This window comes from Mixophyes fleayi, chromosome 1 (assembly GCF_038048845.1).
Source record: "Mixophyes fleayi isolate aMixFle1 chromosome 1, aMixFle1.hap1, whole genome shotgun sequence".
In the NCBI taxonomy this organism is placed as follows: Eukaryota; Metazoa; Chordata; class Amphibia; order Anura; family Limnodynastidae; genus Mixophyes; species Mixophyes fleayi.
This window is the reverse complement of record NC_134402.1, coordinates 353,735,497-353,761,635: the sequence shown is the minus strand read 5'-3', so window position 1 is coordinate 353,761,635 and position 26,139 is coordinate 353,735,497. Positions and strand designations below refer to the sequence as shown.

General features: G+C 41.4%; 1 protein-coding gene across 16 annotated transcripts in view; it reads right to left on the bottom strand.

Annotated features, from left to right (window-relative positions):
- The window catches only part of NCOR2 (nuclear receptor corepressor 2), a 285,729-nt gene that overhangs the window by 46,731 nt on the left and 212,859 nt on the right, over positions 1-26,139 (bottom strand). For 9 of the 16 annotated variants that reach the window (XM_075176993.1, XM_075177003.1, XM_075177020.1 and 6 more), the window contains 8 exons: positions 22,449-22,593; positions 21,192-21,660; positions 12,201-12,321; positions 9,980-10,187; positions 4,505-4,666; positions 3,411-3,550; positions 3,048-3,153; positions 525-629 (listed from right to left, as the gene is read on the bottom strand). In XM_075176993.1, coding sequence (XP_075033094.1) covers positions 525-629; positions 3,048-3,153; positions 3,411-3,550; positions 4,505-4,666; positions 9,980-10,187; positions 12,201-12,321; positions 21,192-21,660; positions 22,449-22,593 — 1,456 coding nt within the window. Of the gene's footprint in view, positions 1-524; positions 630-3,038; positions 3,154-3,410; positions 3,551-4,504; positions 4,667-9,979; positions 10,188-12,200; positions 12,322-21,191; positions 21,661-22,448; positions 22,594-26,139 lie in introns of all 16 variants that reach the window. The other 7 variants (XM_075177047.1, XM_075177100.1, XM_075177115.1 and 4 more) reach the window with 1 other exon arrangement.

The following is a 26,139-nucleotide window of genomic DNA, read 5'->3' as shown; positions in this document are numbered from 1 at the left end:
CTAATATAAATCCTGCTATTACCTATAATGTTCATTTCACTATCATGTGATCTTACTGCACTTTTCATAAGTTGTGATCAGCAGCAATGTGACAGTTATTGACAATATAATTTACAAAAGTTATTAATTTACTGGGTATGATATAATTTCACACTTACTCCTAAGGTAAAGATAGCAGACCAGGTCAAGTGACAAAACTTTTAAACCAAAATACAGGTTGCTTTATACCAGTTAGGTAACAATTACATTTACAACTATGCATGCAAAATTTCAGAGAGATGTCATATGAATAAGACCACTGAAGAGCATAGCAGGATGTTTGCGGTGCAACATTTAATAGGCTGGTATACGATAGTATGCCATACCGCCACTTTATAAACCACTTTTTCAAGTGTTATCCTGATATTCCTTTTCTAAAGTACTGGTAAACAGACAAACAAAACTATAGGATAGTAAATGAATCAGGACAGGTTTAGAGATTTATATGGTGATGCAAGAAAAAAAAAAAAAGAAGAATATCCTACCTCTAAACACGGAGCTCTCTTGAGGTGTCTGCATCACTAGGTTCTCGGGCTGGTTTGGCTGGCTCCTAGGAGAGAGCTGCTCCTGTTTAACAGCAACTAAAGGCACTAAAAAAAATAAAATAAACAAAATGAACTGAGAACCATCAGCAGAGAGACAGTCACTTCTCTTTGGACAAATAAAGGTTCAGCGACTATTTTGCTTCAGCTACTGCAGAGGGACACAACGTTACTACAAAACCTTTGTTGGCTCAGCAGTGACCTCAACATTGTGGTACACAGGTCCATTCCTGTCACTTGCTCCTAGTAGTTATGTAAGATCAGGATGAAGAATGTGCTCACTTACACAAAGCCAACAATGGCTAATAGTGGTGTTGGGAAGGAAAATCAGACACCACCAGTTACACTAGTAAACTATGCAATTTTAAAGACATATTCACTGTCCTGCATACCCAAAAATTCCAGTAATATTAACAGCACCCCCTCTTTAAACATTCACATCTGAAAGGGTTAACAAAATAGAAAAAAAGTAAATTGCCTAATGATTTGCTGCAGTGGTTTTTATCCCTCTGGCAGCTAGGAGACATTACAAAGTAAATGAATGCGATGGCAGTGAGGAAGTATCAGAGTCCAGCACTAATTGTCAAAGTAGCTTCCTCCTACAAACATCACCATTCCCCAGTCCAAACATAGCTTAGCAATAATTAATTTCTGAATTTTACAGGACAATAAAAACGTGCACCTACACTATGTCTCCGAGAAAGACTCCAGTGCAAAGTTCACCATGTTTAAAAACAGAAACTGTTAAGCTTCAATTGCAGTAATTTTGTGATAACACAGGCATAAAAGGAGGTCACCTTCTGTACGTATAATGACCTGGAAGAGCATGCTTAACCAGATAAATGCCAGTGAGATTTAACATCCTAGCTACTTCCATTCTTCGGATCCTTGAGTGGAGAATATGACATATCAAGAATGCTAGAATAGCTGCATTTCTACAGTTTTAATAAATGCATCTGCAATAATGTAATCTGTGGCATCAACAATACACTACTGGATTATTTAGGATCCTATCAAAATCAATAGAATCATTATTCATTATTGGGCATGTCGAAAAAATTAGCTCAGATGCTGATCATCACCCAGTTTGCATGGTCGCATTTATGGGGTGCAGTGAAGCAGAAAGTAATTTGGCTGCATAGACTGAGCACCAGAGGTCTGAATATCGCTTTGAATTCTTGGATCCAAGTACGAGGAAACCTTAGAAAAATAATCCTGACCTATGTCTGTCTGTTCTACTGAACATCAATTTATAAAGGTAGTGACACACTGACAGCAAGTATATAAGTGAAATTGACAGTTGTAAATTACTTAAATATTCCCATAGTCATCCAATTTGATGTTACTGTAAGATGTCACACCAGCGATTTTACTCTAGTGAGCCGTAGCCAATAGCTGCCTAGCAGATTACTGGAAAATGCAGCTTTGCTAGAATCAATGGTACCTGGGAAATACCTGGCACAATGAGGGTAATTACGCATTTACCATATGATTAGTAGATGCTTTTTCTTTTCATATAAGCCTCAATAATTACCTGAAAAATAATCTGTATTTAGAGTGTGGTTTCCAATAGCTATACAAGGCAAATTATTAGTATGGAAAATGGCTCAAAATTCACTCAAACCAGAGAAATGCTTTCTGCTGTGTAATACTGTATCGGTAAAATCACCAGCTATGCACAGAAATATTGTGCAGGATTACTAAGAGTAGAAATAATACATGGTGCTACATCAGCTGAGGCGAAACAGCAATCACAGACAACTGAAGAACAATGTCAACACATACAAATGGTGTACAGCTTGCATCAATGGTATTTAAAAAAAGGTTGCTCATATATGAAAGCAATTGTTAAACTCTTACTTTTAGAAGTGAAATAATCCTATATTGTAAAATATATTCACGCATAATGGTCTGTCCTACTGCAGTGATCATTGAAAAAAAGAAAAGTAGTCATGACCCTCCTTCATAGCCAAGAGTGATAAATCTTACATGACTCCTTTGCAGCATCACAAACTGTTTTGAGCTATGGCTACGGTTGTTTATGCGCACTAAACAGAACTTTACATCCTTATTGAAACATCACAAGCAGTCTGTGCTAAAGTTAATGAGACGTGTCATGAACGATGGGATGGAACTTTGCAAACACTCATCATAACTGAACTCTGGTCTGTAAAAAGAACTCAAGTTCACCAGGGTTCATTCCTTGCAGGGAAAGGTCAGTAAGTCTGCTTGGCAATGAACTGCTTTTGTTGGACAGTGATGTCTTGTAACTGGCAGGCTTGCTATGGGCACAGCACAGATAGAGGAATCTTCAATGGCACAGGGGATCTATGTGAAGTAATACAACTTGTGATAGGAAGATGGGTGACAATTGCTGCACGACAGATACAAATGTATACCATTTATATTTAGTGTAGATGATTGAAAACCAACAAGACATAACAGATTTCAACTTACGCTCCTCACCCAGTTTTTTAGGGTCAAACCCCAGTGGTAAACCCATTGTGATGGAACCTACAGGGGCTTTCGCATGTTCAGAGCTGTACTGAGAATGAAATGGAATTAGGTCGCCCTAAAACAGAAAAATACTTAAAGTTAGACAAAAATGGCAAATGTATTTTCCATATCCTATTGACAAAACCATGACCAATGTACTCAACCTTACTGATTAGAAAATAATACTTGAGAATGTACAGGCTATGAACAATTAGCAAAGTAAACTTCCAACAAAGGATGGTCTATATCATTGCAAGCTGAGAACCAATGGGTCTTTTCTATCACGTCCTATACTCTATATTTTCTTTCAAAATGAAGCCCACTTCTGAATACCTGAGACATAGAGTACAGGGGTCTTTCAATCGTAGATGGGTGTTTGGTAGAGGAGATGAGAGGAGGTGGGTTTGATATGTTGTTAATACGAGGAGCCAACTGCCGAGAACCATCCTGTACGTTTAATGGCATTGAAGGTCCTGTGCAAATAAATATAATATAAATATATAATATATATATATATATATATATATATATATATATATATATATATATATATATATATATATATATATATATATATATCTCTATATCGATATTTCTCCTTCTCCACCTATCTCCTTCTATAACTCGCAAGTTTCTGAAATCAACAATGAAGTGAGGATATGTGAATTCACGGTTTATAAAAATATTTACTGCAGTTTATGCAAACGTTAATATCACTCGTATATTACTGGATACTAAAAAAATGGCAGAGCGGACATTGGATTCTTTAACACAAACACTAAAAGAGCAAACTGAATGTATGAACTTTGCTTCATATGGACGTATCACATATTTTTGTTGTTTCCCCTTGTATTGGCTGTAAACTACTATGATGTAAACACTTTAATATGCTGCAATCTAGTCCCAAGAATGGGCTAATTGGTTAGGTTGGTTCTGATTGTCTAGTCCTGTGAATGCTCCCATTAGCTAGGCTAGACTGTGCTGTGAATGGCTTGATGCTTTGAATGATAACACATGTTGGTTTAGTCCACTGGATGTTTGAATATTCCAGTCGACTGTGCATTTTGTTTCTAAACCACTTTGTTTAGAAACAGCTACAAAATAACTAAGTATTGCAAGCTCTCACAATCCAATGCTTTATTTTGAAAACAATGTATGTCATAAGTGATTATTGCTTCTTAATAAGGCCAAGGACTTTAGTGGAGTCACCTGGAACAAGACTTCTACAGAGTAAGCAATAAAGACGCCCCAGCTCCTTTATATATACAAACAGGTGGAGAAATAAAATTATAGTGCACAGGAGAAGAAATGCTTGTATATGTCAATATGTTAAATATTTATTGAAAAATGAAAAGTACACTGTACACATAAATAAGGTATGTTTCGATTTAATTTCTGCTCTGTAAATCGGACAATTTGTTTCTCACCTTGAGGGTTATACAGGGGTGCTGGTTCCTGCTGAGGAAGCAGCTTTAATACTTCTCGGACAGGCACTTTGTACAATTCAGTATGGGGCCAAGATGGAGTGCACGTCTGCTCTGCATTTAACCTCTGGCCCTCTACCTGTAATCCCATATAAATAGCCTTATCTGAAAAGGAAAAGCAAGACGTTTAAATATCTGATGGCTGTATAACACACTATTCAATGTTACACATGTAATGCTATACTGCAGTATCACCATCACTACCTTTTTTGTGGCACAGTCTCGAATGCACACTATGGCTGCACACATAAGTTTGATAAACGATCTATGCTGTTTTCATGATGCAGTGACCAGATGGGTCTATAGGCATGCTACTGTCTGAGGCTGCAAAACAAATAGTGCCCTTCTTTTATGTTAAGCAGTCATTTTAGTGTAGTGTTGATTCTAAAAGAACAAACCGTGCGACCTTAATCATTCATCTACTCGCAAAGTATTGGTTCACTAGCGCATTTTGAGAAAATAGTGAATACAATTTTACCAAAATGTATTTTAATGTATGGTCTATTACAGCATATATTAACTCTACTAATAATCAAGACATAACTAGTAAGAGCGACTAATTGCAGCAAAAAACAAACAATAAACACTGCCTGGTCACATGACCATTCTCCATTAAGCAGTCCACAAATCAAAGCTAATGCAGAGCCCCAGGTATCTGGCTGCTGTCTCTGTGGCACACTGGAGAGGAAAGGTTAGAAAATGGTTATAGCTGTCAGGCAGCTTTTGGCACCATGACTGGTGAATAGCATTAGCCCTTCGACAGAATGCAGAAGGGCCAAGACAGAGCTTCCATAACTCTGGTTGATGAATGGCAGGTGCTATCCACAAAACGTCCAGAAACGTCTAGCAGATAACTTTATGTTGGACAGTACCGATCATCACCAGGGTGCCAGAAACAAAAGGCTGCTGGCATTCTAGTGGACAGCTAGTAGCCATTCACCAGTCAAAATACTGGAAGCCATCTAGTGGGTATTCAATACTCTGATTGTGAAATGGATTTACTAGAAGCCAAGGTTTGATAACCAAACCAAGTTCCATATCGGACTCAGCTGAAAAACACTTCGCTGGATGTTTGGACTGTTTCATACAGAATTTTATTTACAATATATTCTTTCTGCATCAGTTTAACTGGAGCTTCAAAAACCACTCTGTTGTTTGTGGAGCCTGCCCTTTACACTATCTAACCCCCACAGACTATGGTGTTCTGACAGCCTACTTTCTCCACTTCACAGTGTGACACTGCTTATGTTACATACGGCCTTACCCTCACTAACATAATGATGGGTTACAGGTCACTGCCTCCCTATCTAATCTCCTAAAATATTCTCAGTTGATGATCCGATAAAATCCTGGGAACATCCATAACGACCAGGGAATAAACACTGAATTCACTAAATTAATCTGACCAAGTGTACAATAACCCCCCCCCCCCCCCAAAAAAAAAAACCCCAAATCACAACATGTCTGTATTTAAAATCAACATTTAATTATTTTTTTTTTAGTCCTTAGCAGCATTGTGGAAGTGGAGTGTTAAGCTTTCCACTGTAAATTATACCTAACTAGTGAGACACTGTACTTCATTCATATGACAAATTACTGCTACAAGTTACCAGTTTAAACAAAACAGGGTTTACACTGATTCACTTGGAGACCCACCAAGAAAGCTATATGAATGGCTTTCACTGACAAATACTTGTGACTTTGTTGCTCTTACAAGAGGTAACTATGTGAGATAGAAGTTTGATTTGTAAATCATACTTCTGTATGTCTTCAATCAGCCTACCTGTTTTTTCCCCATTAACCTACAAAATTCAGGTTAAAATATACAAACTGGCAGCATGTTTAGCATAAAAATATTAATGAGCTTAACAAGAGCCCTCCTTTGCTGAACGACAGGATTCAAACAAGCTGCCTGAAAATAAACTCACATTCTATTAGCATGCTCTGCTTCTTAATGGGTTATATTTTATGACCGAATATAAGCCGGTGTGATGACAATGAAATAAAACCTTTATCTGCACATTTTTGAAAATATTTAAATGGTGAAAACATGCTAGTAGGAAAGTGTAGACTAATAAATGGAATTTGGCCTTGTTTAAATTTACTTGGTTTAGCTATACAATTATAACATTATAATCACACCTCCTGGACTGTGCCTGAGCACATGAAACAGATAAACATCACATAAAACAGTGCAGTCACTAAAGCGATTCTGACTGGTATCTTATATTATCTTGTCCCACATAGTACTCACGTGTACTTGCTGAATTAACTTGCTTCATGTCTAATCTATATGTTTTTCTTTTTTCAAGAATTAAAGAACAACTAACCCCAAAAGACTTTCCTTTTAATGTACAGAGCATGAAGGGGAAACTATGTGTTCCTTCTTATCCTGACATTTCACAACATGTCACTTATACTTGCAGTGAAATAAGTATGAGGATTTCTGACTTACAGTTTCTCGGAGTCCATTGGGGGACACTGCTAAAATCAAGGGTATAGTTAGTGGTCCAAGGAGTCAAGGCACTTTAACAAAAACTTGTGTGTAGCTCCCCCCTACAAGTCCCCTCCTATAGGAAGGCGTATCCAGTTTAGTCGAAGTACCCTCAGAAGTCGGGCATGTTTATTCAGGGCTCCTGCCCTGGAGTCTAATTTTACCAAATTTTTAATTCAGAGTTTCCCAATGCACTAAGAAAAATGGATTTTACAGTAATTCAGAAATCCGCTTTTCTTTTCCATCTAATTGGGGGGCACTGCAAAACATAGGGGTAGCTTTATGTCCCCTAAGGGAGGGATTGCTCTAATACGGTTGTACGCAAAACCTTGTGGCCATAGCTGGCATCCTGGGGTGAAAGCCTTGCAACCTATGGAATTTAACAAAAGTGTGGAAAAACGACCATGTGGCTGCCCGGCACAGCTGCTCGGCTGAAGCACCGTGACGTGCTGCTCACCAAGTACCCACAGCCCTGGTTGAAGGAGCGGACATACCCCATGGCACCAACCTAGTTGGCCTCACAAAGGCTACATTTTATAGAGGCAATTATTCAATGCGCCAAGGACACTTTAGAGACCGGCCAACCACGCTTATGAGCGTCATACAGCACCAACAAATCTGTAGTTTTGCAAAGTCACGCAGTCTCTACATAGCACCAATGGGCTCTGACCATGTCCAGAATGATCCACAGACTAAGAATTCAGAGAGAATGCAGATACCACAATCTCCTGATAGAAATGGAAGCGAGAAACCACTTTTGTAACAAAGGAGGGCTTGGTGTGAAGCACTGCCCTGTCTGAATGGAATACTGGGGAGGAGGTGAGAACGAAAGACACCACCACCAACTCAGACACGCGGTGTGCTGAAGACACCACCAACTCAGACACGCGGCGTGCTGAAGACACCACCAGCAGAAAAGCCACCTTACAGGCAAGATATCTGAGCTCCAGAGTCCAAAGGTTCAAACTATTCTTTAACGAAGGCTTGAACCAAATGGCGCACAAACAGGGGTAGAAAGTCTTTGCCTCACTGTGCGTGCAGATGCACTCACACCTGTCTGCTGCCATTCCTGAGGAAGCTCTGCACTGGTGGGAGTGGGCTCACTCACAATTCTGCCTATGAACACAGCCACGGTCAATTTCACAACCTGAACCTCCATCCACCCCATCCATAATATGTCACTTTTATGTCCCCAAGGGAGGCCCAGGCACTACCAACTCGGTACCTAAATGGTTGCACGTGCAAAAAAGTTTTTTGTTTTTTTTCCATTGCACTGGTTTTGAATGAAACTTGAGTGTGTTTATTTTTAATGGTTTTCAAGATTATTTACACCAATCTGTCACAGGTTCATCTGTTCTATAGTTATCACAGTGAATTCAGAGATTATGCAATGTCCGTTTTGGTTTTATTTATTTTTTTTATCATTATTTCTAAAAAATCAACCTATAAAAGAGGACGCCTTAGTTCAGTAATACACATATATACTTACACAATTGTTGAAGTGAAAATTTAGAAGTAACTGTATGGAAATTTAGAAAAGACAGTATGAAGAATGTAATGGGAATGTAAATGAATGAAATTTGATATTTACAATTAAATACTTGCTCATAGAGCCCATTTGCAGCAATGACATCATATCTGCAGACTAAGAATGTAAAACCCATAGAATGAATTTCAGATGTAATAAAATCCATTCAAATGACAATATGTTGAAATTGAAACATTGCAAAGTTATTTATATTTCATTCTACATAGCAAAGCTTTCCTATGTTCATATTAAACTGGCTGATCATTTTTGGATTGGTTCTCAATCGAGCATTGGCTTGAAACATGGCCTGACTGGGTATAAGTTAATTCTGTACATATATGTCACCCTAATTATTGTGCCTAGTTTGATGGATGAGTTTAAATCATCATCATCATCATTTATTTATATAGCGCCCACTAATTCCGCAGCGCTGTACAGAGAACTCATTCACATCAGTCCCTGCCCCATTGGAGCTTAGTCTAAATTCCCTAATATAGACACACACTCACACACAGACACACAGAGAGGGAGACTAGGGTCAATTTTGATAGCAGCCAATTAACCTACCAGTATGTTTTTGGAGTGTGGACGGAAACCGGAGCACCCGGAGGAAACCCACGCAAACACAGGGAGAACATACAAACTCCACACAGATAATATTTTGTAATAATACCTAGTTCAACCAAGGGAAATATAAAACAATCAGGATCAACATGTGTAAGCACCAATAGTGTCAATGCATTAGATGGTGGACCTTCCTGGCTGGACAGCAAACAGGAAGGTCTGTGAATCTCAAAATAAGTTGGCAAGACTCATTACTCTGGTTGCTAGCTGGATTATCTTTTTCAATGGCAGGTCCAACTAATTGCGGTGGTCCTTTTTTATGGCCCTAGTACATTAAATATGTTTGATGGAAATGATGATTTCTTGTGCTAGGAACCTAATTTTAATATAAGAGGTTGTACAAGATACCATTAAATTGAATTTAATGTTACTTTACCAGAATCCAACCTTCCAAAAAAAGTATGTGACTTGTATGCACATGTGGTGTGGGGATGGTGGTGGTGGTTGTTGGATGCGATGGGAGTCTTAATTCACTGTTAATTAAATGTAAGAGTCTACGTTGTACTAAGTCTTCATTAATTGCCATTTGTGTTTGGCCGTCTGATGCATGGAGAGGGAAGACAATTTGCCATATTTTAAATAATTCAAAGAGGGTTTCAACTAAATGACACTGGACAAATTCTGCAAGGATTAAAAATTAAGTGTGTGTATTGCAAAGCAGTTTCATATAAAAAACAAATAAACAAAAAAAAAGACCAGACTGATCTAAAAGAAGAAAGGTCACTGTCCTGGCAGTCACCAAATAAGACACTGATTTACATTAAACACATACCATCTTTGTCTGCAACTTTCCCTTTTGGGCTACTGATTGTCTGTTGCTCCTTGTCAAGTGGTAAATGAGACTGAGGTTGCTTAGTGGGTGCTTGTCCATCCAGGGCCGACTCATGAGCCTTGGTGATCTGCTCTTGGTAAAGGGCCAATGCGTGATGAGGTTTCACTGGAACGCTCTGAGGAACGGATTCTAAGAAGCCTTCTGAAATCTGCAGGAACAAAGGTCAATGAACAGCAGCTTCATCGTCACACAGACTGAGTCTCTAAGGAGTTAAGCTCCAGCCTCTCATCACAAACTGACCATGTGAAGTCAAGTACAGCATTCAACGCAAAAAATGGCAGCCTGCTCAGAGTAAAGAGGAATCCTGGCATTAACATTGGGTCACTGACCAGGAATTCTGGTCCTCTGGGCTTATTCATAGAACAGATTAACATTTATGAAGATACAAAAATATGGAAACAAAGATTTGGAACTGTTGCAAAAACCACAGACAACAGAGTTGACTAAACTTTTAATTAGCTTTTACAACACTAGATGAGAAGAGCACTGTGACAAGAAAGCATTTTTTCTCATACTGTATGTGCTAAATGTCATTACAAGGATTCTAGACTTCCTCTTACAACTGTCAGAAGCGGTGCCTTTTAAATGGAAGTTTGAAAAGGGGGAGGAGGTGTATCCTGAATCTAAAGTAGACCAGGAAGGACACACTTTGCCCTCACGTACAACCATGTGTTCTTGTATCTTGACAAACAAATGGTTTATAGAGCACAGAGGGAAGAGAAGTAGAGGGGGTGCTTGACTGCCTCAACACCAGGAAAGCCACAAGAAAGACGCATGATCACTGATTTGAATACAATTACAACCTATGCCAGGGGTAGGCAACCTGCGGCTCTCCAGGTGTTGTGAAACTACAAGTCCCAGCATGCCTTGCACCTATCTGCTGGTTATCTACTGGCAAAGCATGCTGGGACTTGTAGTTTCACAAACACCTGGAGAGCCGCAGGTTGCCTACTCCTGACCTATGCAGACAACCTACCATACTGTATTGCTCCTAAAAAGCATACATTAAGCAATATCACATCAAAGCTAAAAAAGAAACCTTTTATATTTAAGTTGCTACACTGTTAAAACTTGCTTTCAGGACTCACTAGTAAGTGACAAATAGAAGTTGTGTACTGGTCATGTAATAATAAAGACAAAAAGACAATTGCATAAATGCCATCATGTGATTACTACAAAAACACGTTTATAGATTTTTAAAATTTAAGTTGACAAATAAGAGGAAAAGAAAAAAAAAATAAGAGGAAAGCAGAAAATAACCGAGATGAACATTAAAAGGAAGAGACAAGTTGTTTGACTGTTTCAAACCGCAAAACACAATGATTGATGACTAGACTCTGAAGGGCAGAACATTTCTTGCACGCGAGATCTTGCTGTGCATCTTGCTACTTCACCTGATTGCGCTGACATGCAAATCAATGCACGGAGCCACACACAGGAGACATGGATGCAGTACATTTATGAATTGACCCACAACCTAAACATGGCCCATAGCTTTCAGACCTTAAATGTGGCAATATAAAGACAAATTAATTTTAAGATACAATGGCTTATTTAAAAACATTCTGCACCTACCAAAAATGTACTGTAATCCACAGCATCCATTGAATAATTTGCATGCCTGAGGCAATGGGTTATAAACAAAACGGTAATATTTAGTAAATCATTTATATTTATCCAACTCCTTGCCACATGGAGCAAAACAACTTCTGCATCTGTGAAATGTTCTTTCAGAGGTCATTGCATAGCAACTGTATACAACCATTCTAGAATGGTTCATAGCAAGTGGCCATAGCTGTATCTAAATGTATGGATAATACTAGACTGTGTGGAAAGCAGTATAAGTTCAAATTGTTATCATACTTTACTTATATACAGAACCCAATATACATGAGCAAGTTACAGCCATACATTTTAATATTTATCAGAAAACTGGGAATCCTAAACCCTACTTATAATACAAATAAGACACGGATTCTGAATTGTGATATACCACTAGCCAAACACATGCCATCTTAATTGTTGGTATGTGTTTGGCATACAATATAACTATATGGGTAAATTTGTGAACTTTTTTTTGCATCACATTCACTAAGAGTGTTATGGAGAGAACAAAACAAAAACACCACATGAATGGAGTGTTTACCCTGCAGGCACTTACTATGGGTGGAATGGCAGCCGCTCTCTGCTTCAGTTGTTTCAGGTCCAGTGGTTTCTGAGGCAAAGAGTTCACACGCGTGTCACTGCCAGTGCTTAGCAGACTGGGCCGGGGAGACATCAGCCTGCACATAGACAGCACCAAGATCGGTCACTTTATTCACACACAGCTTGTTTACTGCCTACAAGGAGGTAACTGTGCGTAGTCTGGTGTCTTAACATGTAAACAAACAAGCACTTAAAAGGAGAGGATAAGAAAAGAAAGTTGTGCTGCATTTTATTATGTGAGCAAATCTGGCATCAAGTATTACTTTTGTTGAAAAATATATATTAATAAACTAGAAGGCTGGAGATACTTTGCATTACGCCACACATATGCGATGTATAACATTTGAAATAAAGACAATATATAAAAAGCCATTGCATTAGCAGCATTGTGTGGAGCCTCTTATCTTTCAATATTTTTGGAGTATAACCCACAGCAGGGCTGTCCAACTGGTAAGTCAAATCTGTCTGTTTATCCCTAGTTTCTCCAAAAGGTCCATTTTAAGTTCTATGTCACTTCAAATGGAATCAAGCTTACAAAAACATCTATTGCTTGTACTTTATTATAGGTTACATTGTGTCAATCTAGTGGTTTCCAATACATATGGACATCACTCCCATACTGGACAACAAACCCGATTGTACATTAGGGACAAATGAGGCCATGTCCCTCATACACCCAAGCCATGCCTCAAAACAAACCCAAACCCATTTCAGTTGATTATTATTATTAATATTTATTTATAAGGCGCCCGCAGCGCCGTACAGAGACAAACAAAATTACAATACAATGGGAGACAGCACAGTACAGTAAACAAAGCAACTCAGTTAGCTCAATGCACAGCTAGAGAGGGCGGGGAAGGGGGAGGGAGGATCCGCAAACGACGGGGCCCAAGAAGGAGGGCGCGGAAGACAGGGAGACCCCCAGGGGGGAGGAGGGAGCGAGAGTGGATGTGGGGTGGAGGACCCTCGAGGAGGAGGGCTAAGTAGCTGGAGAGCAGAGTTAGAAGTGGTGGAAACAGAAGGAGAGATCGCCCTGCTCAGAGGAGCGTACAATCTAAGGGGAGGGGTGGACAGACAGAGAGACGCAGGGGAGAAAGGGAGAGTAGGGGGACAAAGGCAGAAGATAAGGTAGGAAGTTAAGTGGGAGACAGAAAGGCTTTAAGAAAAAGGTGGGTTTTTAGGGCCCGTTTGAAACTGGACAGATTAGGGGAAGTTCTGATAGAGGAAGGGAGCTTGTTCCAGTGGAGGGGGGCAGCGCGGGCGAAGTCTTGGATACGCGCGTGGGAGGAGGTTATAAGGGGGGAAGAGAGGCGACGGTCAGAGGCAGAACGGAGAGGGCGGGATGGAGCATGAATAGAGAGGAGGGTGGAGATGTAGGGCGCAGTGGAGTTGGCGAGGGCCTTGTAGGTGAGTGTGAGGAGCTTAAAGAGGATTCTGAAGGGGAATGGGAGCCAGTGAAGGGCTAGGTAGAGGGGGGAGACAAAAGAGGAGCGGCGAGAGAGGAAAATAAGCCTAGCTGCAGCGTTAAGGACGGATCGAAGGGGATCGAGATGAGAGTGGGGGAGGCCGAGGAGGAGGTTGCAGTAGTCCAGGCGGGAGATGATCAGAGAGTGGATAAGGCATTTGGTGGCATCTTGGGAGAGGAAGGGCCGGATGCGAGCAATGTTGCGCAGCTGGAAGCGGCAGGATTTAGCAAGGGAGAGGATGTGGGGGCCAAAGGAGAGAGAGGAGTCGAGGATGACACCAAGGCAGCGAAGTTGGGGGACAGGGGAGATAGAGGTGTTGTCGACAGTGATGGAGAGGTCAGAAGGGGATGGGATATGAGAGGGAGGAAAAACTATGAGCTCAGTTTTGGCAAGGTTAAGTTTGAGGAATCGAGAGGACATCCAGGAGGAGATGGCAGAGAGGCAGGCGGACACCCTAGAGAGGAGGGAGGGAGAGAGATCAGGAGAGGAGAGGTATAGTTGAGTGTCGTCAGCGTAAAGGTGGTAGCTGAAGCCGAAGGAGCTGATGAGTTCACCCAGGGAGGAGGTGTATAGAGAGAAGAGTAAGGGTCCCAGAACAGAGCCCTGAGGGACCCCGACTGGAAGGGTGGATGGGGGGGGAGAGAGACCCAGAGGTGGTGACAGAGAAGGATCGGTGAGTAAGGTAAGAGGTGAACCAGGACAGGACTGGGCCAGAGAGGCCGAAAGACTGGAGGGTGTGAAGGAGGAGGGGGTGGTCAACGGTGCCAAAGGCTGCAGAGAGGTCAAGGAGGATGAGAAGGGAGAAGTGGCTCCTGGCTTTAGCAGAGAGGAGGTCATTGGTGACTTTAGCCAGGGCAGTTTCAGTGGAGTGGAGGGGGCGGAAACCAGACTGGAGAGGATCAAGGAGGGAGTATTCAGAAAGGTAGGAGGTGAGACGGCTGCAGACGAGCCTCTCGAGAATTTTGGAGGCAAAAGGGAGAAGAGATATGGGGCGATAGTTCGAGAGAGAAGTGGGGTCGAGATTAGGTTTCTTAAGAATGGGGGATACGAGAGCATGTTTGAAGGAGGAGGGGAAGATGCCAGTGGAGAGGGAGAGATTAAAGAGGTGAGCGAGGTGGGAGCAGGTGGTGGGAGAAAGGGAGCGAAGAAGGTGGGAGGGGATGGGATCCAGGGGACAGGTAGTGGGGGGGGGGGGGGGGGGGGGAGGATGAAATGAGAGAGTGGACTTCCTTGCCGGTGGTGGGACGGAAGGAGTGGAGGGGAAGGTGGTTGGGGGGGGAGGACAGAAGAGTGGGAGGGGTGGAAGAGAGAGTGGAGGAGGAGATTTCAAGTCGGATGGCCTTGATTTTAGAGAAGAAGGAGGCGAAATCGGAGGCAGTCAGGGAGGAGGGGGAGGGGAGGGGGCTAGGAAAGTGCTGAAGGTGGCAAAGAGGCGGCGGGGGTTAGAGGACTGGGAAGAGATGAGGGATTTAAAGAAAGATTGTTTAGCGAGTGAGAGGGCAGAGCTGTAGGATGAAAGGATGAATTTAAAGTGGAGGAAGTCAGCCAGGGAGCGGGATTTTCTCCAGTGACGTTCGGCGGAACGGGAGCATTTTTGGAGGAAGCGGGTAAATTTGGAGTGCCAGGGTTGGGGTTTGGAGCAGCGGGGGTGGACGGAGTGGGCAGGGGCGACCGCGTCCAGAGCGGAGGTGAGGGTGTGATTGTAGAGGGAGACCGCCTGGTTGGGGCAGGACTGGGAGGAAAGGGGAGAAAGGAGGGTATCGAGAGAGGAGGACAGAGAGGCAGGGTCAAGAGCGTCGAGGTTGCGTATGGACAGAGTAGGTTTGGGCAGGGGGAGGGGAGCAGGAGAAGAGGAGAGAGAGAAGGAGAGGAGATGGTGGTCGGATAGAGGAAAGGGAGAGATGGAGAAGTCGGAGAGATTACATAGGTAGGAGAAGACAAGACCAAGGGAGTGACCAAGGCAGTGGGTAGAGGAGGAGGTCCATTGGGTGAGACCAAGGGAGGAGGAGAGGGTGAGCAGTTTGCTGGAAGCAGGGTAGGTGGGGTTGTCGATGGGGATGTTAAAGTCACCGAGAATGATCGAGGGGAGATCGGTGGAGAGGTAGTGAGGAAGCCAGCTAGCAAAGTTGTCAAGGAAGAGGGAGGTGGGGCCAGGGGGGCGGTAGATGACAGTGACGCGGAGGTGGATGGGGTAGTAGAGGCGGATGGAGTGAGCTTCAAAAGAGGAGAAGGAGAGGGAGGGTTCAGGCGGAATGACACGAAAAGTACAGGTGGAGGAGAGGAGGAGGCCAACTCCACCGCCTGGGCGGGCACCAGGCCTGGCGGAGTGGGTGAAGGAGGCCACCATAGGAGAGGGCAGCGGGGGAAGTAGCATCAGAATCGGAGAGCCAGGTTTCAGTAACGGCAAGAAGGTTAAAGGAGTTGGATAGAAAGAGGTCGTGGATAGCAGTCAGCTTGTTGCGGACGGATCTGGCATTCCAGAGGGCACAGAAGAAAGGGGGAGAGGGGGGAAATGGGGATGAGGTTAGCAAGATGAGCAGCGCGCGGGGGATGGCGGGGAGGAACAGGAGAGGTAGGGCGGGCGGAGAGTATGGGTATGGAGTGAGAGCGGGGAGGCATAGTAGGGAGAGAGAGTAACAGAACAGTGAGATAGTGGGGACAGTGAAAAAACAGGTAAGAACAATGGCAGGAAGACAATGAAAAGGTGGAAGATAATAACGAATTAGGGAGTGGAGGGCATGGAACAACAGTACAGTGAGATAATAAGGACAATGAAAACAGGTAAGAATGATAGCAGAACAGTAAGATAATAAGGACAGCGGATAACAGGTAAGAATAAGCAGGGAGACAATAGCAAGATGGAGGACAATAACCAATTAGGGCGTGGAAGGCAAGGAATAATAGAAGGAGAGGTAATAAGGACAATGGAAATAGGCAAGAATAATAACAGGTAAAAGTAGTTGCTGGTAAATAATAGTTGATGCCTGGATCCCTTTCCTGATGGGCCATGCCCCCTAGGAGGGCAAAACTTGGGACTGTCTCCTGCATAAATTGGGATGGTTGGTAGATAAGCACACTAATACTTAAGGACACTAACACTTTTGGTATTGATATAATTAAAAGGTATGTGATTGGCAAGTACAACATAGTAATATTGATTGTGAAACTAAACCTCTACTAAACACAGAACTATATTTGCACAGCAGTGCTCTCCCTAGAAAATTTTGCAAGCCAGGTGACATTAAGTAGCAGCAGGCTGGGGGCCGTTGTAATACTTTGCAATAACATTGGAGGTTATTGCCCACACCTGCCAGGACTGGCAAGTCTGGTGGTCAGTGGTGTAACACACTACTGGCTGTAGTGCCTGTTCTAATAGGAGAAACAATAGTGTATTCTATTATAATAATAGGAGTCTGTTGGGCTCCAAGAGCCGAAGAGCAAGTAAAAACAGCGGCTGGAGCACCCGGGAAATATGTGCTGAAGAGAACACTGCAAAAGGCAGAAACCCCATAAAGTTTAAATGAGAAAAACCTTCACACCTATCTCTACCAGAGTAAAACATTTATTGAAGGAGGAAACAAGGAAACACTTTTCCCTGTTCTCAAACCTCTTCCCTCTAAGTCTACATAGGAAAATTGCACTAAACTCAATTGGTGACAAATAGAAAAATCACAGAAAATGCTTTCACTCATCTGGCTAAGCCAAACACACACTGGAGGAGTGGGCTGATGAAGTAAATAGGCGCGTTGTTTGTTACATTTGGATCCAACATGAGATCAATCTCTATTTATGGTAAATAGTTAGTCTACTACATGCCATAAAAAAAAAACAATCTTTACAAGCCCTCCTCAGCAATAAGGATGTGCCTATATGGCCACTAGTTTTAACACCTTCCGCAATAAAGCAGTGCCAGATGTGCCAACTATATAACAATAAACATAGCTGCAATACTAGCAAGTCCGTATTCAGAAAGAAGATATTACATTTGCCTTTGGAATCAATAGCTGGTGGGATTTAGGTCATGAATATGAATTTAGGTCATGAATATTAGAACATGAGAGAAGAAAATGGGAAGTTTGAGCAATACCAATGGTACTATTAACTCCATACAAAAAAATCCCTCGGAGCAAATGTACTGTAACAGAATCAAGCACCACTGTTCTCCAACAGAGGACCAAAAGAAAGGCCATGGTAAGAGGTCAGAGCAAATAGGGCCAGAACAGAATGTAATGCTTACAATGTAGAATCTTTATTAATCCTCAAAATAGTATATCTGATCTGTTCCTGTAAGCAATCAGCCAGAACACTGAATACAACATTTAAACAAAGGTGGATTGTACAAAACATCTCCTTCAGTCATTACTGAAGGAGAACTATTTCCAGCAGACACTTTACTGAAGGGCCCTTCTTGAGCGAACAAACTCACTTTAGGGACAGAGACATGGCTGGTAAAATATATTTTTCTTGAGGCAAATTAATTGGGTTTTATTGAAAGGACGACTGCAGCAAAACAGGGGAATTTGGCTCCGGAAGGTTAATATAACTGTCAGAGTTCTTTAAAGTAGTTTGTCAACTCTGGCGAAATCTTAATCTTCGGTATGTGCACCCAGGGGGTGTTCAATTAGCCGCAAAGTGTCTCTGCAACGTCCGCAATACACTTCGCAGTAGAGATTGGAAAGAAATTGACACTCATTTTTCCCCTCCAACCCAATAGAGGTGCGGGGAAAAGTGAGTCGATATTTCTAAAATAATTGCTGGCAATGTGCGCGGCGCGTTGTCTGCGCTCCACATTGCCGACAATTGAATTCCCCCCATGTGTAGTAATTCAGTGTGTGCCTCTCCTGGAACTCACAGGAGGCAGCAATTCAATCCTGCACATACTGAAATTACTGCAGCACCATACTGGAAAGTGGTCATAGCCATGACAAGGTGCCACATTCACACACATAACCCATACATAATAGTGGATGCTATGGTTGACTGTAGCCCCCCTCAAAAGCAAAAATTCTCATCCTTGACAGAGCAAAGAACCACTGGGTAATGGTGGGAGTCCCATGGAAGAGACCTCCTTCCAGATCCTACTGTGTACATCCAAGGGGATTATGCCATAATCCATTTATTATTTCTAATGATCTTGAGACCCTATGGGCTATTTTGTCTGATACAAGCTCCAGGCATGTCATGTAGACAACAATGCCTTCAGTGACTTTCTCTTTTACAGCGACAGTAACTGCACTTTTATTGCTAATGCTTCTTCCTTCCCCACCATAAGGGATGTGAAATGAGGAGGGGATTCTACTGTAGGGGAACAGATTATTTTGAACTAGAGATGACTTAACAGTAGAACAAGGAGTATCGATGTAAAACAAAAATCGATTAGCCAGCCACTATTTTTTTTAATACTTATTATTGACCCATTAAATAACTATTCTAAAATAGAGGTGATGGATAAACATCGTTGTTAATATATCAAAGGTGAGCAAAAATAAATAAATAGGATTTGGGTATAGAGGTGTAGAAAAAATAAAAAAAATCACCGGAAGTCAAAAAAACATTGGCAGCTCTCATTCTGGGACAGTCCCATGTTTTGTGGATTATAAACTCAATAACCCTGTTCTGTATGCAAAAACCTTTGCATACCTTTGCACCTGCCCTGTGCCTGTTGTCCTGTATGTGCAAGCATCTTCTATTTTGCATTGTATATACTATGGGCTATGAACCAACATAAACAGAGCTACATTGCTCCTTTTTTTTATTAAACACATAGGAGTCAGACAGCAGTGCACCTGCCACATAGTAATTGTTAATCTCATTTCTGATGCAAGCTCACCCTCCGCATCCAGGCACGCCCTGACCCAGAAGATGGCCACGCAAAGCGGTAGAGGAGGCGTCATATGTAAGAAATTAGGAAATGTGCTGCTGTTTCCTCTATTTGCCGAAACACCCAGAATCATATGTATGTATAGTGTTACCATGTTCTATGTCTTGTAATTCTCAGTGTCAGTTCAGATTCTGTGTGTATGGACTGTAATTGATCACTTGTGTTCTGAATGCTGCATGCATTGTAGCCAGCTCTATGGGTGCTTCAATCCCAAAAATTTGTGCAGCTTCTGCAAATTTCTATGTATGGCATTTTTCTAGAATAATGGGGAATTGGAGGCAACGAGAACACCCCCAATAAATTTTGCTCCTATGGTACCATGTACTTGCATTTCAAATATGATTGCTAAAATATAATTGTATGTGTCCATTTAGAATTGTTGTGCTTTGAAGGAAAACTATTTCTAAAATGGTAGTCATGACATTAGAGTAACTTGCCCTGTTTGTATTCTAAGAGTTTGAGGAGCACTGAGTATAACATAATTTTTGATAGTATCATTGTTACACAGGGAAATAGAAGTCTACTGGAATCACCAGTAGACATATACGGTTAATTCATGTATATTTTAGGGAGCTGCTGTGAGACTAAAATGGTAATGGCCATAGCCTAATACTTTTCAGCCGCTGCTGCTCCTTGTAAAATACAGCAATCATTGCACACACAGGTAAAGGAGACCTATCTTGCTCCTTCTGTTTCTAACAGATCCACATATGGTCATAGCATTGGACACCTGCAATGCTGTAACAGTGATTTTGCCAGAGACTGGCTATGAGGGAAACTGAATAAAGGAAAAAATTGTCTTAACCCTTTTGCAATATAGAAAAGGGGTAGCACTATCCCCCCCCCCCCCCACTATTACCACCTCTTTTATTGAACTCCCCAAAGTTATACTGCAATTCATTTTTATTGTTGTTAGTTTGAATGACTTTCAGTGCTGCTTTCTGTCTTGCATATATTTGTAATGATCAAGATAATTCAAACTTGAGAATTAAACTTCACTATGGGGTTTTCTGCAATGTGATTCTTGGTGCTCTTGTTTTGTGTGTATGGACTGCTGAGCATTATCATCAATAGGAAAAAGTTTCAACTACTTGTCAGGCAAACTGTCAGCTGCAGAGCCTGTTTTATTAGAATATGATATATTCTACACCGAAACACACAGAGTTAGCATAGTTGCATGTCAGGTCAGAGTCAAATTAGTATGAATCGGAAACCTAAAAACATCATCATAAAAGATATCATACACAGTTACTATATACAGTCTAAATGACCAGAATATAATCTACTGTTTTCACAGTAGAACGATACTCACTGCCCCTACAGGATACCAGCCATGGTTCCCTTCACAAAATGTGTGAAGCCACCCCCCTCCCAGAGGGTTGGTGATGTCTAAGCTTTCACAAATGCCGGTGTTAAATGGAAAAAAGCATCCATGACAAACATTGCACCAGAGATGTCATAGATTACTTCTTTTCTGTAACACTGGTACTCTTTCCTCCAGTCCCTAAGATACATTTCTTTTGATTCACCATGGTGACAGCCCTGGTGTACATTTATTCCCTCTGATCCAGGAAGCTCCACCTGCCTGCTCTCCTCATACCTGTTCTTATCAGTGGGTTCCTGCTCTTCTGCCTCATCTGCACTGCAGGTGGCACTAGAGTCACTGTCTGCATTCGTCTTTCCCCCATGTTTGCTGTGCTTCTTCTCCACTTTCTGCGGCACTTCTGTTGCCTCTTTCTGCAACTCTTCAGCAACATTATCTTTCCAGTCCTCTGCTTCTTCCTGCTTTATTTCACTTTTGTTTAGCTCCTCACATGCCTTTCCGTCATCTTCCTCCTCCCTTTTGAGCACACTGGGCTCTAGCTCTTCTTTGGGGTCCTCCATATTACTAGTCCTTTCAGTAAGTTCCTGAGATTGCAGAGTGGTGGAGTTACCAGGAATGGCTGGAACCTCACTGTCTGCTTCCACCACAGACACTCCCACTGACTTGGACTCATTGTCATTGCTCATTTTGGCTTCCTGCCTTGGTGAAGGAACGCTCTCGGTGTCAGAACTGTTGTTAACTGCATCTGATGGAACATGGCAAAAACATCAGTTTAAAGGCTGGACAACACAATAGCAGTGCTATAACGCACAAGTACGCTTATTGTATAATATCACATCACATCTTTCTACATGTGGCCATGTAGAAAGTATTAATCAGTGTATTTATCAATTCATGTATGCAGCATAAAACTGAAAAATATTCACAAAATAATATCCAATGATATCAAATAGAAAATATAGTAAGCAACAATATACAGTAAATAAGAACCCTTTAAGCCCACCCTACAAGTATACCTATTAAAAAAGGTATTTTCTGTATTGAAATGCTGTTTTATAGATGTGCCATACCTTACACATACAAAGATGATTTCAGGGGCCCCTTAAGAAAGTTAGGAATACTGAAACGATCGTTGGGCATTACTGTGTAACGGTATTATTTTACCCTTTTTTTTGCATTCAATGTTTATGTATTATACTTGTTTTGTCTGTTCATTTCTATACACACACATATACATACATACATACATACACACACACACACACTATTGACTAAAGGCAACTGGAAGATGGCCAATGTTTCATGTGAAGGAACGTCACAATGCTAATCTGAATGACGATGAGCACAGATGTGATATGTAACAGTTCCAGCATGTAGCAGTAGTGCAACATAGGAAAAGAACATGGATTACTGCAGATCAGTAAAAAAAGCAAAAAAAAAAAAAAACCAAGACACGTAATTATCTAGGTATTTTAATTACCACAAATAATATTAGTGGAAGAGTGCATAACAAAGCACTACAACAATACTCACTGTCTCCTTCCTCTGCCATTTCCTCTTCGTTACCGCTAATCCCAGAAGCCTCCATTTCATCCTCCTCTATGGCAGGTGTGTATGGGACCTCCTCCTCCATTTGTGCAGCTTTTTTTTTCTTGCGTCTGCTGTTGCGCTCCTTCTCCTAGAAGAAAGAAGTTCATTATAAACAAAGCAGACTGTTTACAGAAGAAAATGGCGTGTCCGTGACCAGAAACGTTCCTTGTTGTACAATTACATTCTATTTTATATAGCCAGTGTAAAATATAATAAGCTTAAAAGTTAGTTTAAATCTTATTTAAAACAAAGCCATCTAGCCTAAAACTATATATAGTTACCAAGAATGGTCCTGCAAACTATACATCCACAGCTTCCATACCTTTCTGGAGTGCACCAATCCCAGACATACAATGCATATTCTTACAAATCATTTAAAACCAACATATTTCAGGAAAAACTTCACTTATTACATATATAAAATAGTTTCAATTTCCTTAAATACCCAGGACAAGCCAAAGTGTAACTGTTGTTAGAACTGCTGGTAGAATGTAGGGACAATCTGAAGGCTGTAATTACCATCAGTGAGAGCCCTCCACAAATCAACTAAACGTAGCTGGTTGTACAGATTCACAGGCGGGTGAACTTTTCTAGGCTACAAGAGTTGGCAACATAGATAACTGTGTAGCTTTAACTTTACATAAATAGGTCAAGGTCAGAGCCGCAACTTAAAAGTTTAGTGCTTGGGACGGGAAGGTAGACTGCAGCCCCCCTAGCCCTCAATTTTAACCAAATGAACCCAAAATATTCATAAACTGGACTCCCTTCAGCATTGTACCTTGGGAAGGAAGGGGGGGGGGGGGGAGGGAGAGTTGCCCCTCTCGCACAGCTCTAGTTACAGCCCTTGTTAAGGTTCTCCGAAGTTGATTTGATTGTTGGTTGCTTTGTTCTTGGAAGACAAACAGTGCATGTTTTCAGAATCTCTTGCAAGCATGGTCCTGGTGGACTAGGGAGGAGACACTGCTATACACTATCCACACATATCCATTCCTCCTGACTCAGATTTAATCTATGTCCATTTACACTACACACATCGGGGTATGGGGTGATCAAACTGAACAAATCACTTTGGGATCAGTTAGTACAGTCAGCTGACACACTTGAAGATCACGGTCATGAACCAACCAGCCTTGCTGCCAGTTCTCATCAAATCTGACCAATCCCTATCATAAACCTATTATCTGAAGCCTCAACATTACCTGTCCACATCAGTGAATGCATGAATATCTAAGGGGAAAATAAAGAGTCAAGATATTGGAGGGAGAAGAAACGCATTTGAGCACTTGTCAGATCAAGATAAAACTTATCTTGCAGTAATAAAGCAGTCTTTCCTGATGTTTCAATTTAAATTGTGTGAATCACCTTTATCTATCAAGGTCAGTTCACCTACATACAACATTAAAAGTGGCCTGGTAAGAGGGTTTCAGCAATTTGGCAGCTGCTTAGTGTTGTATTGGAATCAGTTGCCTGTGATAATAGCTGCTCCGGATGTGTTCTATTTATATCATGCTGCATTACAAGCAGACTGGCCCTAAAAGCATTTCAAATACTTCCATTCGGGGACTGGAAAACTGCATAAAGATGCACAACGTAATTTTGTTCAGAGTTAGGAGGTAATGAATGTCCTGACTATCCTAGTTATCGGAAAACCGCTTCTCATTTATTTATTTTGTTTTTACCAAAAGGAAACTGAAAAGATTTGGAAATATCCACTCAGCTTGCATTTTAATTGCTTTCTTGTTGACTGAAGAGAGACCTGAAGACAAATAGTCGGGAGAACAGCCATAAGATAATGGAGCACAATGGTTACTATGGTAAAGGCCTCCTTCACCTTCTCTGTTCCAGCCACTCTCTGATGAACAACCTTATTGAAAAGGCACAGGCTACCTTTATAAATGGGATAAGTTACCCCCTTCCTCACTGCAAAACATACGAATAGTAGAAGTCGACAAGCCTAATGTATTTCTATAATGTGACTTCTGACAGATATAATTTATCATAGTATGAACACCACCCTCACAATTAAATAGAAACAATGAGTTTGTATACTGGCAAACATACATAGAAAAAACCTTCAAGAACATACACACTTTTACCATACTGTTAAGCTAGGTACACACTGCAGATTTTTCCAATACCACATTAGTGTGTACAATACCACAATCACGTTGTATCATTTTTATTTGATTTTATAAATGGACTAAAAAATCTCTATAAACTATGAAACAATTACGGGCAATTTCTGAAGTATGTTTGCACTCACGACCAGCAGTGTAGGCAGATCTCCATAGACTTTACAGAGTCACAATCTTTTCAGCCAATGGTTATGACAGGTGAAGAGCACAGATCTGAAGGTAAATCATGTAAACTTGTGTAAGTGTGAACGCATGAATCAGCATGCTGATCGGGACTTTCAGTAGTTGGTAAAAATCGTTAAAAAGATATTGCATCGGGAGAAATTTTCTGCAGTGGCATTTCCTTTGCCTGCTTTACTCTGTGTCATGTGCAACTGGCTCTGACATTGAGACGTTCACACGATCTCCAGATCATTTGGGCAGCATCCTAGAGCAATTACTGACAGAGCAGGCCGCAGATTTGGTAGCATAAGCTACAAAGTCTAAGTTCATTGCAACAGCAGGGGAAATGCAGAATAAAGAATTGGGATGGTATGAGCGGATAATACAAATACTACATACAGAGGGATCAGTGGACAACATATTTAACCATTCTGCTTCCAGAAGAGTCTTAAACTTACTAACATGATTTTTGCCCTAATTACAGAGATATTAATGTAACCAAGGTCTGATTTACAGTTGGAAGAAAGTATATTTAGTGATGTAATTATGCACACAATAGTTGACACACATTGTGCACATGTGTTCGTATTTTCAGACACTTCCAGACAATTGTACATCAAGAGGTGAAGTGAGACAAGTTGCATTTCATGCGCAAGTGCAGTAGAGTAAGCCTTTTGGTCCTTTTGATGTGTCTGTATTTAACATTACCTGTATCTTTAAATATATCACTTGTGAACCAAAAATTCTGCACATAGACAAGGTTGCAAAGTGTACTGCTTGCAACCAGATGTTTGCACCTTGCACAGATTCGGGAACTAGCGAGCTGTGGGCCCCGATGCAGAAACTGGGAGGGAACCGGGGGTCCACAGCTCACTAGTTCCAACCATCTGCATCTGCCATGCAGCAGGCCCCATTACCTCCATGGGCCTCAGTGCACAGCACCTGCTGCACCAATGGTAGTTTCGCCAATAACCTTGCACTTCTCTGCACTAAGTTTAAGGTTGCAAGGAAAATAAGATGCATCTTACCTAAAATACCGAAGTGAAAACAGCACCTTTTACCTCCAATTCTAAAGGATCCTATATAAAAAAGGTGAATCCCGCATTTTAGGAATTTAAACATAGTTTATTGTGTATGTACACACCGGTCATTTAGTCATCCAATCGGCACTCTTCCTACAACCTTTTTATGACCATCGTCATTTGTTAGAAAGCTAATGTGTCCAAAGTGAAAGAATACCCATTACATAAACAAGTGATGAAGAAGCTGTATAAGAACAACAAGAAGCCACGTCACTGTTGATACACACAAGTGAACTGAACAGCGACTTAGTTGGG